This window comes from Rutilus rutilus (assembly GCF_951802725.1).
Source record: "Rutilus rutilus genome assembly, chromosome: 11".
NCBI classification, from domain to species: Eukaryota; Metazoa; Chordata; class Actinopteri; order Cypriniformes; family Leuciscidae; genus Rutilus; species Rutilus rutilus.
The window spans coordinates 33393392-33408227 of record NC_140216.1 but is presented as its reverse complement, the minus strand read 5'-3'; the positions used below and the strand labels follow the sequence as shown (position 1 = coordinate 33408227).

The 14836-nt window shown below is 39.1% G+C and overlaps 3 protein-coding genes across 3 annotated transcripts; all 3 read right to left on the bottom strand.

Moving 5' to 3' along the window:
* Nucleotides 1-1537: 1537 nt before the first annotated feature.
* Nucleotides 1538-3761, bottom strand: LOC311300102 (keratin, type I cytoskeletal 50 kDa-like). Its single transcript, XM_084424219.1, has 7 exons — nt 3205-3761; nt 2917-2999; nt 2682-2838; nt 2431-2592; nt 2214-2339; nt 1912-2132; nt 1538-1746 (listed from the first exon to the last, which is right to left on the bottom strand). Exons 1-7 carry the CDS (start codon nt 3667-3669, stop codon nt 1599-1601), a joined length of 1362 nt encoding a protein of 453 aa, XP_084280345.1. The 5' UTR covers nt 3670-3761; the 3' UTR covers nt 1538-1598.
* Nucleotides 3762-6178: 2417 nt separating this feature from the next.
* Nucleotides 6179-8396, bottom strand: LOC311300101 (keratin, type I cytoskeletal 50 kDa-like). Its single transcript, XM_084424218.1, has 7 exons — nt 7827-8396; nt 7540-7622; nt 7306-7462; nt 7055-7216; nt 6837-6962; nt 6533-6753; nt 6179-6361 (listed from the first exon to the last, which is right to left on the bottom strand). The coding sequence occupies exons 1-7, from the start codon at nt 8307-8309 to the stop codon at nt 6214-6216; spliced, it is 1380 nt and encodes a 459-aa protein (XP_084280344.1). The 5' UTR covers nt 8310-8396; the 3' UTR covers nt 6179-6213.
* Nucleotides 8397-11365: 2969 nt separating this feature from the next.
* On the bottom strand, nt 11366-13505 carry LOC311300104 (keratin, type I cytoskeletal 50 kDa-like). Its single transcript, XM_084424221.1, has 7 exons — nt 12993-13505; nt 12707-12789; nt 12460-12616; nt 12209-12370; nt 11984-12109; nt 11682-11902; nt 11366-11541 (listed from the first exon to the last, which is right to left on the bottom strand). The coding sequence occupies exons 1-7, from the start codon at nt 13398-13400 to the stop codon at nt 11427-11429; spliced, it is 1272 nt and encodes a 423-aa protein (XP_084280347.1). The 5' UTR covers nt 13401-13505; the 3' UTR covers nt 11366-11426.
* Between the last annotated feature and the right edge of the window lie 1331 nt (nt 13506-14836).

Genomic DNA, 14836 nt, shown 5'->3' with positions numbered 1-14836 from the left:
GATGAATCTCAGTCGTACAAAAACTTAAATCTAACGGTGTTAAAAGAAAAGGTAGCCTTATAGGCTATGTCCTCTGATGCAAACGAGTCAAGAAATTCGGTTATTTGAATCCCAGGAATTTTTAATTAAATATGAAGTAAAATATGAAGTAAAATATTAATAATATTTAGTACAATTTCTTGGAAATGTAAACTTAATGTACAAACAATGTTTGTTTGTCAGCGTCGATTGCGTGCTCAACCACAAGAGCGCGCGCGCGTAACAAGAATGGCGCGGTTTTCTGAAGGAGAGTCAGAGAATCAGAGGTGAGACACTTTACTTCACTCACAACAACCACAAATTATATATCGTTTATGACCAGATTTGGAATATCATAATATTAATAATAACGTTATAATAATAAAAAAGTTAAAATGACTTGGTAACAACAACAGTTCAATAATAACAGATTAAAAAAAATCCGTCAAAAGACAGTGGTTTCAGATCAAGTGTGTAGAGATTTTCTACATTTGGCTGAGTTTGACGACTGCTGCGGATAAAACAAGATTCAGAATCCAAATGCTAAAGGTAGCTACAACAATAATCATTATCAATAATAATAATAAATACTTATTGGTATTTATTTTTATTACTCACCCTTTGGGAAGATGACTTCAACTGTAGTTGAAGTCATCTTCCCAGAACATTTACCTTACAGTTGGATTTACAATTTTACAAGGATGTGTAGAAATGTGTCTGCATTGTTACATTCACAGTACTTAAATGTTTACTTTAAGTAGGCCTACTGACAGGGGCTTATTTATTTAGAGTGGTGGTCCTAGCTCTCTTGGTGCCATAAACAAGATAACATTTGCATCCATCTGTCAACTTTGTGTTGTAACCTCACCCTTTACCCATGGCATAATAAATTGTGAATGACCCAATAGCATAAGACTGGTCAAAACTGGTAAAAACTGGTTGATTGATAATCCCCTCAAGTAAGTAAGATAGATGCTTGCATTCCCTTTCTGAACTTTTCTCAGATTAGAGCTCTGTACATGTTCAGACATGTGTGGACTTTTTTCCACTGCTGGTTTTACTATCATTTGTCATGTTTTTGACTTCACATACTCAGTGATGCATAAATGCGTTCAAATAGTTGAGGGCGTGCCAGAGAGAGATTTATTTAGTTATTTTAGGACTGGTCATATATGTAAAACAGTTTGCTTATATTTGTAAATGGATATATTTATTAAAAGATAATGTCCTTGTCCTTTGCAGCAAAGGGAACTTTAGCCTGATTTAATGTATGCAATTTAATGCATCAGCAGCTTATGGATGTTTAAATATGTGTATTGGTAATTGAGAACAGCCATGCAATCAGGTCTTCGAGTTAGTTGTTATTTCTTTTTTCTAATTCTAACGTTTTATACCACACCTAGGCTAATACTAGCTGATCTGTTTTTGTTTTTTATTTAAATGCATTTTGCCTACATTTTCACATTGACTCAATATGGCATCAAAACAAAACTAAAGAAAATAAGACAAACACAAGAAATTCTCAGTTAGACCACTTTATTGATATTTCTTTAAATCGCTCTGTGGTAGATTGTTGCTGCTCAAGAGCTCTTTAGAGACTTGGTCTCGCTGGTAGCCTGGGAAGATGAGCTGACCACTTTGCCGTCCACCACCTCTTCCACAATGGTTACCACTTTGCGTGTAGTTGTGCTTGAGCTTGAGCTTTTGCTTGAGCTTGTGCTTGAGAGGCTGCAGAGATAGAAACACATAAAATTACATTACTGAAATGCTAGGCAGATATTTCCATCCCACTTTAATTTTGTTTGTTGAAATAAGTCACCACTGCTAAAATGTTGACACTACTGTTTATTCTAAATGCAGTTCTTTAGAGATTTTGTGTTGTAGATGTCTCACCTAACAGACTCTCCATCCAGCAATCTTCTGTACTCTGCAATCTCCATCTCCAGTCTGGTCTTGATGTCCAGAAGAATCCTATACTCTTGACCTTGGCGCTCCAGATCGGCACGAAGTTGCACCAGTTGCTCTTCCATGCTGGTCACCTGGAACTGGTAGCCGGACAACATGGAGCCGTAGCGGGCCTGTGTTTCTGCCAAAGTGCCTTCCAATGACGATTTCTGTTGGGGGAAAAATGAATAATTCAGTATTCTGCACAATGTGATGACGGAACTTTAAAGGATTCATTTCTCCTTGCTTACCATACTGAGTTGAGATTGCAACTCAATTTCAAGACTCTGGAGTGTGCGTTTAACCTCTGTGATTTCAGATCGGGATGTTGTAAGGGTTTCTGTGCTAACAGCAACTTCCTTGTTAAGGGTTTCGCTCTATGAAAGACAATCCATAGCAAAGCAGTCAGGTAAGTCTGTTGGTTTTGGATATAATGCTGCCCTTTCATTAAAAACATCAGATTTTTACCTTGGCCTGGAACCAAGCCTCAAGATCCTTGCGATTCTTGTTAGCAACAGCCTCATAATGCTCACGGATTTCAGCCATGATCTTTGTCAGGTCTTCCTGTGGTGCTGCGTCAACCTCTACATTGACCTGTCCGCTCATCTGGGCACGTGCTGCCAAGAGTTCCTAAAGATGTAAGAAGAAACCACTGAGTATTTGCTTCGTTTAGAGGAATCACTTATTTATCAAAGAGTGTGAACCAATCACCAACTTACCTCCTCATGGTTCTTCTTGAGGAAGATCAGCTCTTCTCTCAGCCCCTCAATCTGCATCTCCAGATCAGATCTGGCCATTGTCAGATCATCCAGCACCCTTCTCAGCCCAGCAATATCTGCCTCTACAGACTGCCTCATGCTCAGCTCATTCTCATATCTGCACAAAAAAACGAACTGATATAAATGCTTTTGATGTTTTATAGATGTTGGAAGTGCTGTTTGTTTATTCACCTACTTGACTCTGAAGTCATCTGCTGCCAGCTTGGCATTGTCAATGCTCAAGTAGATGCCTCCGTTTAGACCAGTAGCATGCTGAATCTTCAAGTGGAAAAAATAAATAAAAATAATGTCAAATTTAGATATCTCTTGAAGTTACCTACTTGAGAAATATGGTGTTTTTTCCCATGCATTTTGAATATATGCTTTGCAAATGAGGAAACATGGGATATTGAAATTGGAAAGTTTTTATCTGGGTAGGTTAATGATTGACTTGAATTAGATGTTCTGTAGTTATGTCACGTACCTTGGCCTGAAGGTCACTGATAGTAGCGAAGTAGGCACTGTAGTCCCGAGAAGAGGGGGACGTCTTGCTCTCCAGGAACTGGCGGATCTTCAGCTCAAACTCAGCATTAGCCTTCTCAAGGGTGCGCACCTTCTCCAGGTAGGTGGCCAGACGGTCATTGAGGTTTTGCATGGTGGCTTTCTCATTTGCAGACACATCAACAGCATCAGCCAGGTTGAAACCAGCACCACCTCCAAAACCAGCACCACCTCCAAAGCCAGCACCTCCTCCAAAGCCAGCACCTCCAGCAGAGAAGGAACGAGAAGCAGAGGCACTGGAGATACGGACACCGGTTCCTCCTGCTCCCCCATACACACTACCGGCACGCATTGCTGAGACACGACCAGCTCCGCCACCAAAGCCAGAGAAGTGAGAAGATCCTCCTGAGGACGTGTAGCTGCGGGTGGATGAAGAAGAAGACATCATTTTGAAGGAGGCTTGCTGTTGTTCTCTACTCTGGAGAATGAGCGAGCGGATGAGTGAGGAGAAGACGACCCTTGCTCCCTTTATGCGGACAGATGAGGGAGGGACTAGATGGATGGATTTGCCTATAAGGTGGGGGAGCGTGAAACTATTTGCCCATTCCCCGAGGCAGCAGGCGTGGCTGAAGACAGGTTTGCATGGTATGATAATATATAACAGTGTCACTTAAATTCCTTAAAGTTTGACTCAAGCATGAAATCATGGATTTACTGAAATGGGTGGGTGGGGGGGGGGGGGGGTTCTTCTTTTTTGTGTTTTGTTAAATGAACTAATTTCTTTCTACTTTAATGAAACTTTTGATGTTTGCACAGTATATTGGCCCTATCAGTCCGATAAGTAAAATAGGAAAATATATTTAGATATATTCAAGAAACAAGCCAAATGATCATAAGACCCCACATTATATGTAGTTGGCCTGTTGTTAAACAAAAATTAATTAAAATGTTTACTCAAAGATATTTTTTGTTGTGTGGGTCACAGGCATTTTATTTCTTGATTCTTTTTTATATTATTCTTGGCTGTACATAGGTATCTATCATTTATTTATTCCAGTAGTTTATAATAGGCCAAATTGAAAATGATTGTGGGGTAAAAGTTTGCTTTTTTTTTATTTATTCCAGCGGTTTATTTATTTGTTTTCCACTGCAGTAATTGTTTGGTGTCATTTGACACATGTACAGATGTTCCAAGGTGAAATTATATATACTGTATATATATAATTTCACAAAAGGCAGATTAAAAAAAATATTATTATATATTTTTTTTTTTACAGATATACATTACATTTAAATATACATTTAGATCAACATTTAAACAACAAATTTGTTTAATGTCCTTACTATTGCATCAAAATGAGCAAGATTAAAAACCAAATGATTAAAAGCAGGTTTAGCTTGTCTGAAATGGGTTTTGGGTGACTTGATATTTACCAGATTTGTGAAGGGTTGGAATGTTTTCATTTCAAATGGCAAATTGAAAGTTTTAATGTTGTATGTAACAAAGTTGTGTAGGGCAACTTTTAAATGTTTGGAATGAGGAGTGAATGTATTACCATAAAGCTAAACACAGCTCGTTTCTAATATTCAGTAGGCCTAGTTTCATTTAAAATAAATAAATAATAATCATATAAATTCCTAATATAGTAGAACTAATTCTGAAGTGGTGATTATTAGATTTTGAGTTCCGAGTGACACTGTACAGAGTTAACCCTACTTTACACCTTTTGACCAACAGGAGGCAATGTCCAGAAACCATGCGGAGTCCCTCCCATCATTCAGTATGTAATCATGCAACAGAAGGAACTTTATTGCACTGCAATTGCTGCAGGAAAAGTCACCTAGAGCAGTGTTTCCCAACCTCATTTCTGGAGGCACATTGTTGAATCAGGTATGTTTACCTGGGGTTTGCTCCTTTGCTCAAGGCCACAGGGGATGACCCTTTGGGGTTTGACTGCAACCTTAACCAGCTTATGTCAATTCAGTGGTATTGCTGACAGGGCCGTTCTTAAAGGCGGTGCAACCGGTGCGACCGCACCATGCCCCGCGCTTGAGGGGGCCCTGCAGTGAACGGACCGAGTGGAATGGACCATGCTTAGGATGGCCCTGATTTCTGAAATACTTTTGGTGCTTTTATTAGCCAACCATTTTGAAAATGCTTAATTTGAATCCATCCAGACTTTGGACAGGAATGGTCTGTTGATTACCTGATTTAATATGGTGAGGATCAGAGAAACTTTGAAAGGGGCTGACAGGGGCTTATTTATTTAGAGTGGTGGTCCTAGCTCTCTTGATGTCATAAACGAGATAACATTTTTGGATCCATCTGTCAACTTTGTGTTATAACCTCACCCTTTACCCCATGGCATAATAAATTGTGAATGACCCAATAGCATAAGACTGGTCAACTGGTTGATTGATAATCTCCTCAAGTAAGTAAGATAGACGCTTGCATTCCCTTTCTTAACTTTTCTCAGATTAGAGCTCTGTACATGTTCAGACATGTGTGGACTTTTTTGAATTCAAATTGGTGATGGGGTGCAAGAGAGAGATTTATTTAGTTATTTTGAGGGCCAGTCATATATGAGAAACATTTTGCTTATATTTGTAAATGGATATATTTATTAAAAGATAATGTCCTTGTCCTTTGCAGCAAAGGGAATTTTAGCCTGATTTAATGTATGCAATTTAATGCATCAGCAGCTTATGGATGTTTAAATATTTGTATTGGTAATTGAGAACAGCCATGCAATCAGGTCTTTGAGTTAGTTGTTATTTCTTTTTTCTAATTCTAATGTTTAATACCACACCTAGGCTAATACTAGCTGATCTGTTTTTGTTTTTTTATTTAAATGCATTTTGCCTACATTTTCACATTGACTCAATATGGCATCAAAACAAAACTAAAGAAAATCAGACAAACACAAGAAATTCTCAGTTAGACCACTTTATTGGTATTTTTTTAAATCACTCTGTGGTAGATTGTTGCTGCTCAAGAGCTCTTTTGAGACGTGGTCTCGCTGGCAGCCTGGGAAGATGAGCTGACCACTTTGCCGTCCACCACCTCTTCCACAATGGTTACCACTTTGCGTGTAGTTGTGCTTGTGCTTGAGCTTGTGCTTGAGCTTGTGCTTGAGAGGCTGCAGAGATAGAAACACATAAAATTACATTACTGAAATGCTAGGCAGATATTTCCATCCCACTTTAATTTTGTTTGTTGAAATAAGTCACCACTGCTCACTGAAAAATGTTGACACTACTGTTTATTCTAAACGCAGTTCTTTAGAGATTTTGTGTTGTAGATGTCTCACCTAACAGACTCTCCATCCAGCAGTCTTCTGTACTCTGCAATCTCCATCTCCAGTCTGGTCTTGATATCCAGAAGAATCCTATACTCTTGACCTTGGCGCTCCAGATCGGCACGAAGTTGCACCAGATGCTGTTCCATGCTGGTCACCTGGAACTGGTAGCCGGACAACATGGAGCCGTAGCGGGCCTGTTTTTCTGCCAAAGTGCCTTCCAATGACGATTTCTGTTTCGGGGGAAAAATGAATAATTCAGTATTCTGCACAATGTGATGACGGAACTTTAAAGGATTCATTTCTCCTTGCTTACCATACTGAGTTGAGACTGCAACTCGATTTCAAGACTCTGGAGTGTGCGTTTAACCTCTGTGATTTCAGATCGGGATGTTGTAAGGGTTTCTGTGCTAACAGAAACTTCCTTGTTAAGGGCTTCGCTCTATGAAAGACAATCCATAGCAAAGCAGTCAGGTAAGTCTGTTGGTTTTGAATATAATGCTGCCCTTTCTTTAAAAAACATCCGATTTTTACCTTGGTCTGGAACCAAGCCTCAAGATCCTTGCGATTCTTGTTAGCAACAGCCTCATAATGCTCACGGATTTCAGCCATGATCTTTGTCAGGTCTTCCTGTGGTGCTGCGTCAACCTCTACATTGACCTGTCCGCTCATCTGGGCACGTGCTGCCAAGAGTTCCTAAAGATGTAAGAAGAAACCACTGAGTATTTGCTTCGTTTAGAGGAATCACTTATTTATCAAAGAGTGTGAACCAATCACCAACTTACCTCCTCATGGTTCTTCTTGAGGAAGATCAGCTCTTCTCTCAGCCCCTCAATCTGCATCTCCAGATCAGATCTGGCCATTGTCAGATCATCCAGCACCCTTCTCAGCCCAGCAATATCTGCCTCTACAGACTGCCTCATGCTCAGCTCATTCTCATATCTGCACAAAAAAGTAACTAATATAAATGCTTTTGATGTTTTATAGATGTTGGAAGTGCTGTTTATTTATTCACTTACTTGACTCTGAAGTCATCTGCTGCCAGCTTGGCATTGTCAATGCTCAAGTAGATGCCTCCGTTTAGACCAGTAGCATGCTGAATCTTCAAGTGGAAAAATGAATAAATAAAGTCAAATTTAGATATCTCTTGAAGTTACCTACTTAAGAAATATGGTATTTTTTCCCATGCATTCTGAATATATGCTTTGCAAATGAGGAAACATGGGATATTGCAATTGGATCATTTTTATCTAAAGGTAGGTTAATGATTAACTTGAATTAGTTGTTCTGTAGTTATGTCAAGTACCTTGGCCTGAAGGTCACTGATAGTAGCGTAATAGGCACTGTAGTCCCGAGAAGAGGGGGACGTCTTGCTCTCCAGGAACTGGCGGATCTTCAGCTCAAGATCACCATTAGCCTTCTCAAGGATGCGCACCTTCTCCAGGTAGGTGGCCAGACGGTCATTGAGGTTTTGCATGGTGGCTTTCTCATTTGCAGACACATCAACAGCATCAGCCAGGTTGAAACCAGCACCACCTCCAAAACCAGCACCACCTCCAAAGCCAGCACCTCCTCCAAAGCCAGCACCTCCTCCAAAGCCAGCACCTCCAGCAGAGAAGGAACGAGAAGCAGAGGCACTGGAGATACGGACACCGGTTCCTCCTGCTCCCCCATACACACTACCGGCACGCATTGCTGAGACACGACCAGCTCCGCCACCAAAGCCAGAGAAGTGAGAAGATCCTCCTGAGGACGTGTAGCTGCGGGTGGATGAAGAAGAAGACATCATTTTGAAGGAGGCTTGCTGTTGTTCTCTACTCTGGAGAATGAGCGAGCGGATGAGTGAGGAGAAGACGACCCTTGCTCCCTTTATGCGGACAGATGAGGGAGGGACTAGATGGATGGATTGCCGAAGGTGGGGGAGTGTGAAACTATTTGCCCATTCCCCGAGGCAGCAGGCGTGGCTGAAGACAGGTTTGCATGGTATGTTAACATATGTGACCCTGGTTCACAAAACCAGTCACATGTCGCATGGGTATATTTGTGGCAATAGCCAACAATACATTGTATGGTTCAAAATGATCGATTGTTCTTTTCTACCAAAAATCATTAGGATATTAAGTAAAGATCATGTTCCATGAAGATATTTTGTAAATTTCCTACCGTAAATATATAAAACATTTATTTTTGTGAGTGAATGCAGCACATTCGCGAACATAATTTTGCAATATTTTTGCACCCTCAGATTCCAGATTTTCAAATAGTTGTATCTCAGCCAAATAGTATCCTATCCTAACAAACCATACATCAATGGAAAGCTTATTTATTCTGCTTTCAGATGATGTATACATCTCAATAAAAAACAAAAAAAAAACCATGTGACTGGTTATGTGGTCCAGGGTCACACATAACAGTTTCACTTAAATCCCCTCAAAAATCCCTTACATTTTGACTCAAGCATGAAATCATTGATTGACTGAAACGTTTTTTTTCTTTTTTCTTTTTTCTTTTTTGTCTTTTGTTACATTAACTAATTTATTTAGTTTTTTTAAATTGAAAGTTTTAATGTTGTATATAACAAAGGTGTGTAGGGCAACTTTTAAATGTTTGAAATGTGGAGTGAATGTAATACCATAAAGCTAAACACAGCTCGTTTCTAATATACAGTAGGCCTTGTTTCATTCAAAAAAAAAAAAATTTATATAAATTCCTAATATAGAACATATGTGATTATTAGTTTTTGAGTTCCGAGTGACACTGTACAGAGTTAACCCTACGTCACACCTTTTGACCAACAGGAAGTAATGTCCAGAAACTAGGCGGGGTCCCTTCCGTCATTCATTAACAAACAAAAGGGACTTTATTGCACTGCAATTGCTGCAGGACAAGTCACCTAGAGCAGTGTTTCCCAACCTCATTTCTGGAGGCACATTGTTGAATCAGGTATGTTTACCTGGGGTTTGCTCCTTTGCTCAAGGCCACAGGGGATGACCCTTTGGGGTTTGACTGCAACCTTAACCAGCTTATGTCAATTCAGTGGTATTGCTGACATGGCCGTTCTTAAGGCGGTGCAACCGGTGCGACTGCATCATGCCCCGCGCTTGAGGGGGCCCTGCAGTGAATGGACCGAGTGGAATGGACCATGCTTAGGACGCCCCTGATTTCTGAGATATTTTGGTGCTTTTAGCAAACCGTTTTGAAAACGCTTAATTTGAATCCATCCTGACTTTGGTCAGGAATGGTTTGTTGATTACCTGATTTAATGTGGTGAGGATCAGAGAAATTTTGTAGTAGGACTTAACAAGGAAAATTAGTTTTTGATAAATTTCAACATAAACGATGGACAATACAGTAAACAACAGCGGAACAATTGTAATAATTGAACTCTGCATGCCTCAGGGAATCGAGAGCAGAAGCATGCTTTAGATTAGACGCTCAGAGCATGGTACCAAAGACATATACAAGTTTATTTTTTTAACACTCAAAAGCATTGCTTTGATGCAGCCTTACACCCTGTGAGACTTTTTTCATCAAATTCATTACTTGATATAGCCTATACTTAAGGGTTCGTACGGTCATGAAAAACATTGAAAAGTCATGTAATTTTAAAATAACAATTTCCAGGTCTGGAACAGTGTTGGAAAAATAAATAAGAGAAAGTTTTGGAAAAGTCATGGAAATAAGTTTCACAAATATCCAGAATATATATTTAATCAGTGCCTAAATCTCAGCATGGGAATGCAGGTATTGCGCATAGTTTTACTCATTCCAGCAGGTTTTGTGCTTATAAAGCGGAAAATTCACGAAAACATTTATTCATTATAGCATGCCTATACTGGATCCATGCACTCGATCTTAAAGTGACAGCAGCCTAATAAACCAGCTGCTGTCTGTGTCATTAATGTTAATTAAACAACACAAGACAAAGAGAAATTCACTCACAGCTTTTGACTGAATACCTTTTGTATCTTTTATTTTAAGGATTAATGTTTGCAGTTAAGACAAATAGACAGTGTTACTTATTTCTGAATACTGATCTACCTGAAAAGAAAAACTTTGATTTGTATCTTTATTCCATTGTATTTATTTGTGCTACTGCTTGTAATTTATTTGTTCTTATTTTACTGACTGTTTAATGAACTCAATTCAAAATTTGACTTTATACAGAAGCATAGGAGTGTCCCACCGGAGTATTGATATTTGCAGTATTGCAATGCTACATGTCAAGAGTAAGGTAATCATTAGTAAAGTCAATCTTGCATATATTTAGCTTACTAATTTCACCTGTCCATTTCACCTATTAACAACTATTATTCATGAATCATGTCATTATAAGATAAACATTAGAGAAAAGAAAAGTGATGTTCATTAGAATGGATACTTAGTCTGAACTGGGTAGAGTAATGTATTGATGTGGCTTCTTTAAAATACTTAATAAAACATCTTCATGAACAGTAACCCAATAAATCAGTGGCAGAACTACTAAAAACATTTATTAATTTTGAAAAATGCTATGAAATGCAATGAAAAGTCTCTGAGTAACTAAGCAGCCTCCTTATTTAGTCTAATTCTAATATTTTTATAACTAGCAGTTTTTACTATGGCTGGTAATTGTTGATTTTAATTTAAAGACTTCGGCCTTATTATGTTTGACTATGGGATTTGATTATGAAAGGTGTAGATCAATTTTAAAACAGCCATGTGATTCCTGAGCAGTCTTTAATTGTCACCGGATTTTTTTTTTCATGCTAGATAATTATTGTTTTTAATTGACAACTTTCCATATTTGTTAAATTTAAGAGTTGATTTCATGCAAGGTGCAAATGACAGAAAAAAAAACAAAACAATTATGCAAAGTTAGACCAGTTTATTGGCTTTTTATCACTCTGATGTTGATAGCTTTAGCTCAATAGCTCTTTTGTTGAGACACGATCTGGCTGGCAGCCTGGGAAGATGTGCTGATCACTTTGCCGTCCACCACCTGTTCCACAATGACCACTTTGCGTGTAGTTGAGGTTTTGCTTGTGCAGAGATAGAAAATGAAGAATATTAAATTAATAATTACCTATTACTCATTAAAGTTGTTATACTTATTAAAATTAGAACATTAATGTTTAGTATAAATGCTTTATTAATATTTTGTGTTGAAGTTGTGTCTCACCTAACAGCCTCTCCATCCAGCAGTCTTCTGTACTCTGCGATCTCCATTTCCAGTCTGGTTTTGATATCCAGAAGAATCTTATACTCATGACCTTGGCGCTCCAGATCGGCACGAAGTTGCACCAGATGCTGTTCCATGCTGGTCACCTGGAACTGGTAGCCGGACAACATGGAGCCGTAGCGGGCCTGTATTTCTGCCAAAGTGCCTTCCAATGACGATTTCTGTTGGAAGAAAGTCATTATTGTATTGTGATGATAACAAAACATTTTACAAGATTCCTCTGTTTGTTTGTGCTTGCTTACCATACTGAGTTGTGATTGTAGCTCTATTTGAAGACTCTGGAGTCTGCGTTTAAGCTCAGTGAATTCTGATCTGGACGTTTGGAGAATTTCTGTGCTTTCAACAACTTCTTTGTTGATCACTTCACTCTATAAGAGGCAGTCCATAGGAAAGCAGTCAGATACATCTTTTGTTGGTTTTAATTACAAACCTTCTTTGCAAATTTTACAGATTAAATCTAATTTTACCTTAGCCCGGAACCAAGCCTCAAGTTCTTTGCGGTTCTTGGTAACAACGCTCTCGTAGTGCTCACGGATTTCAGCCATGACCTTTGCCAGGTCTTCCTGTGGTGCTGCGTCAACCTCAACATTGACCTGTCCAGTCATCTGGGCACGTGCTGCCAAGAGTTCCTAAAGATGTGATATCAAACCACTGAGCATTTGCTTCGTTTAGAGGAATCACTTATTTATCAAAGAGTGTGAACCAATCACCAGCTTACCTCCTCGTGGTTTTTCTTGAGGAAGATCAGCTCTTCTCTCAGCCCCTCAATCTGCATCTCCAGATCAGATCTGGCCATTGTCAGATCATCCAGCACCCTTCTCAGCCCAGCAATATCTGCCTCTACAGACTGCCTCATGCTCAGCTCATTCTCATATCTGCACAATTATATCAATATAAATGTTTTGGGTTTGCTATAGATGTTGGAAGTGCTTTTTATTTTTTAAGTCTTTAAGTAATGGACTTACTTGACTCTGAAGTCATCTGCAGCCAGCTTGGCATTGTCAGTGCTGAGGTAGATGCTTCCGTTTACACCAGTAGCATGCTGAATCTTCAGGGGCACAGAACGAAGATGCATAAAAAGTCAAATTTGAATCACTTCTACGTAAGTAGTGAAGAAATGCAATGCAATCACATGCTTTGAATATATTCTTTGCAGACAAAGAATGGTGGAATATTGGCAATTGGTTAATTTTTGTCTAAGGTGGTTTAATGATTTTCTTGAGTAATATGTTATATAGTTATGTCACGTACCTTGGCCTGAAGGTCACTGATGGTAGCATAATAGGCACTGTAGTCATGAGCAGCAGGAGTGGCCTTGCTGTCCAGGAACCGGCGGATCTTCAGCTCAAACTCAGCATTAGCCTTCTCAAGGGTACGCACCTTCTCCAGGTAGGTGGCCAGACGGTCATTGAGGTTTTGCATGGTGGCTTTCTCATTTGCAGACACATCAACGGCATCAGCCAGGTTGAAACCAGCACCTCCAGCAGAGAAGAAACCAGAAGCAGAGCCACTGGAGATACGGACACCGGTTCCTCCTGCTCCCCCATACACACTACCGGCACGCATTGATGAGACACGACCAGCTCCGCCACCAGAGACAGATAAGCGAGAATATCTTTCTGAGGAAGTGTAGCTGCGGGTGGATGAAGAAGACATCATTTTGAAGGAGACTTGCTGTCGTTGTCTGCTCTGACTGGAGAAAGCACAAGCTAATGAGTGCGGAGAAGACGACCCTTGTTCCTTTTATGTGTCAAAAAAATTGGGAAGGGAGGGACTTGCCTTAGGTGATGGCAAATGAAACCATTTCCCAGTTCCCCAAGGCAGTAGGTGTGGCTGATAACAGGTTTGAATGGTATGTTATCATTTAGTTTCAGATTTACTTAGAGAAAAAATATTTTGGAGGTTATGAAAGTTTCAGCTGTCACTCCTTGTCCTTGGTTATTTGAGCTTGTACAGCACTTTGGTCAGTCCTGTGGCTGTTTTAAATTTGTTTTATAAATAAAAGAACTGACCTGAACTTGTCAATCTTCACACTATGTGCTTGCATGTTCTGTTTCTTTTCGTCTCTGCAAAATATATTTTAACTTGTTGCTTAAAGGGATAGTTCTTATTTCTTATAAAAATATCTTCGGAACACAAATGAAGATCTTTTTGATGAAATTTGGGCCATTTCAGTCCCTCCATAGACAGCTATGCAACTACCACTTTGACGCTTCAAAAAGTTCATAAAGAGATCGTAAATCTAATCCATATGAATTGAGTAGTTCAGTACAAATCTTCAATCTGTTCATCATATAAAGCGATCGTCTCTTCAGAAAATTTTGACCATAACCGCTCAGTCCATATGGATTAGTTACGATCTCTTTATGGGTTTTTTTGAAGCATCAAAATGTTAGTTAAGAATACATTTTCAGAAAGGTATTTGGTTCCAAGATCAAAAAATATGTTGATCCAGGAACATGTATTACTTGGAAAAATCACGATGACCCTGTCTATGGACAGACAGAAAGCTCTGAGATTTCATTTGTGTTCCGAAGATGAACGAAAGACTTACGGGTTTGGAACGACATGAGGGGAGTAATTAATGACAGAATTTTCATTTTTGGGTGAACTATCCATTTAATAGGCAGTGGTGTTAGTACTCAAATACATTATATGACATTTGTTTTTTACAATTCTGAAATCAAGAGATATTAAAATGAATGGCTGTTAGATTTTAGATGCACCTTTTTTTAATTAAAAATTACATTCAATTTAAAACCGCAGGAAAGTTCTCAGCATTTGTCACACGTAACACTGAAACCTTCCTTATCTCTACAACATTTCAAACCTTTATCCAGGTCCCGCCTCAGACTAGATAAACCTGTTTTATCCACTGAATGTGTCATGTCTCAACATTAAATCGGCAGGTTTTCAAAGTTCAACAAGTACATGAAGCCCTTTCTGAAATGATCAGCACTCATATGTCCACTCTAGAGCAGATCATTTATTTAGGTAGTATAAGGTACGATGACAGTACAACAAACCCTTTTCATGTGAAGTTCATTGGATTCATTACAAAATGGGCCTCTGTAGCTTTTATGTCTGTTCTTGCA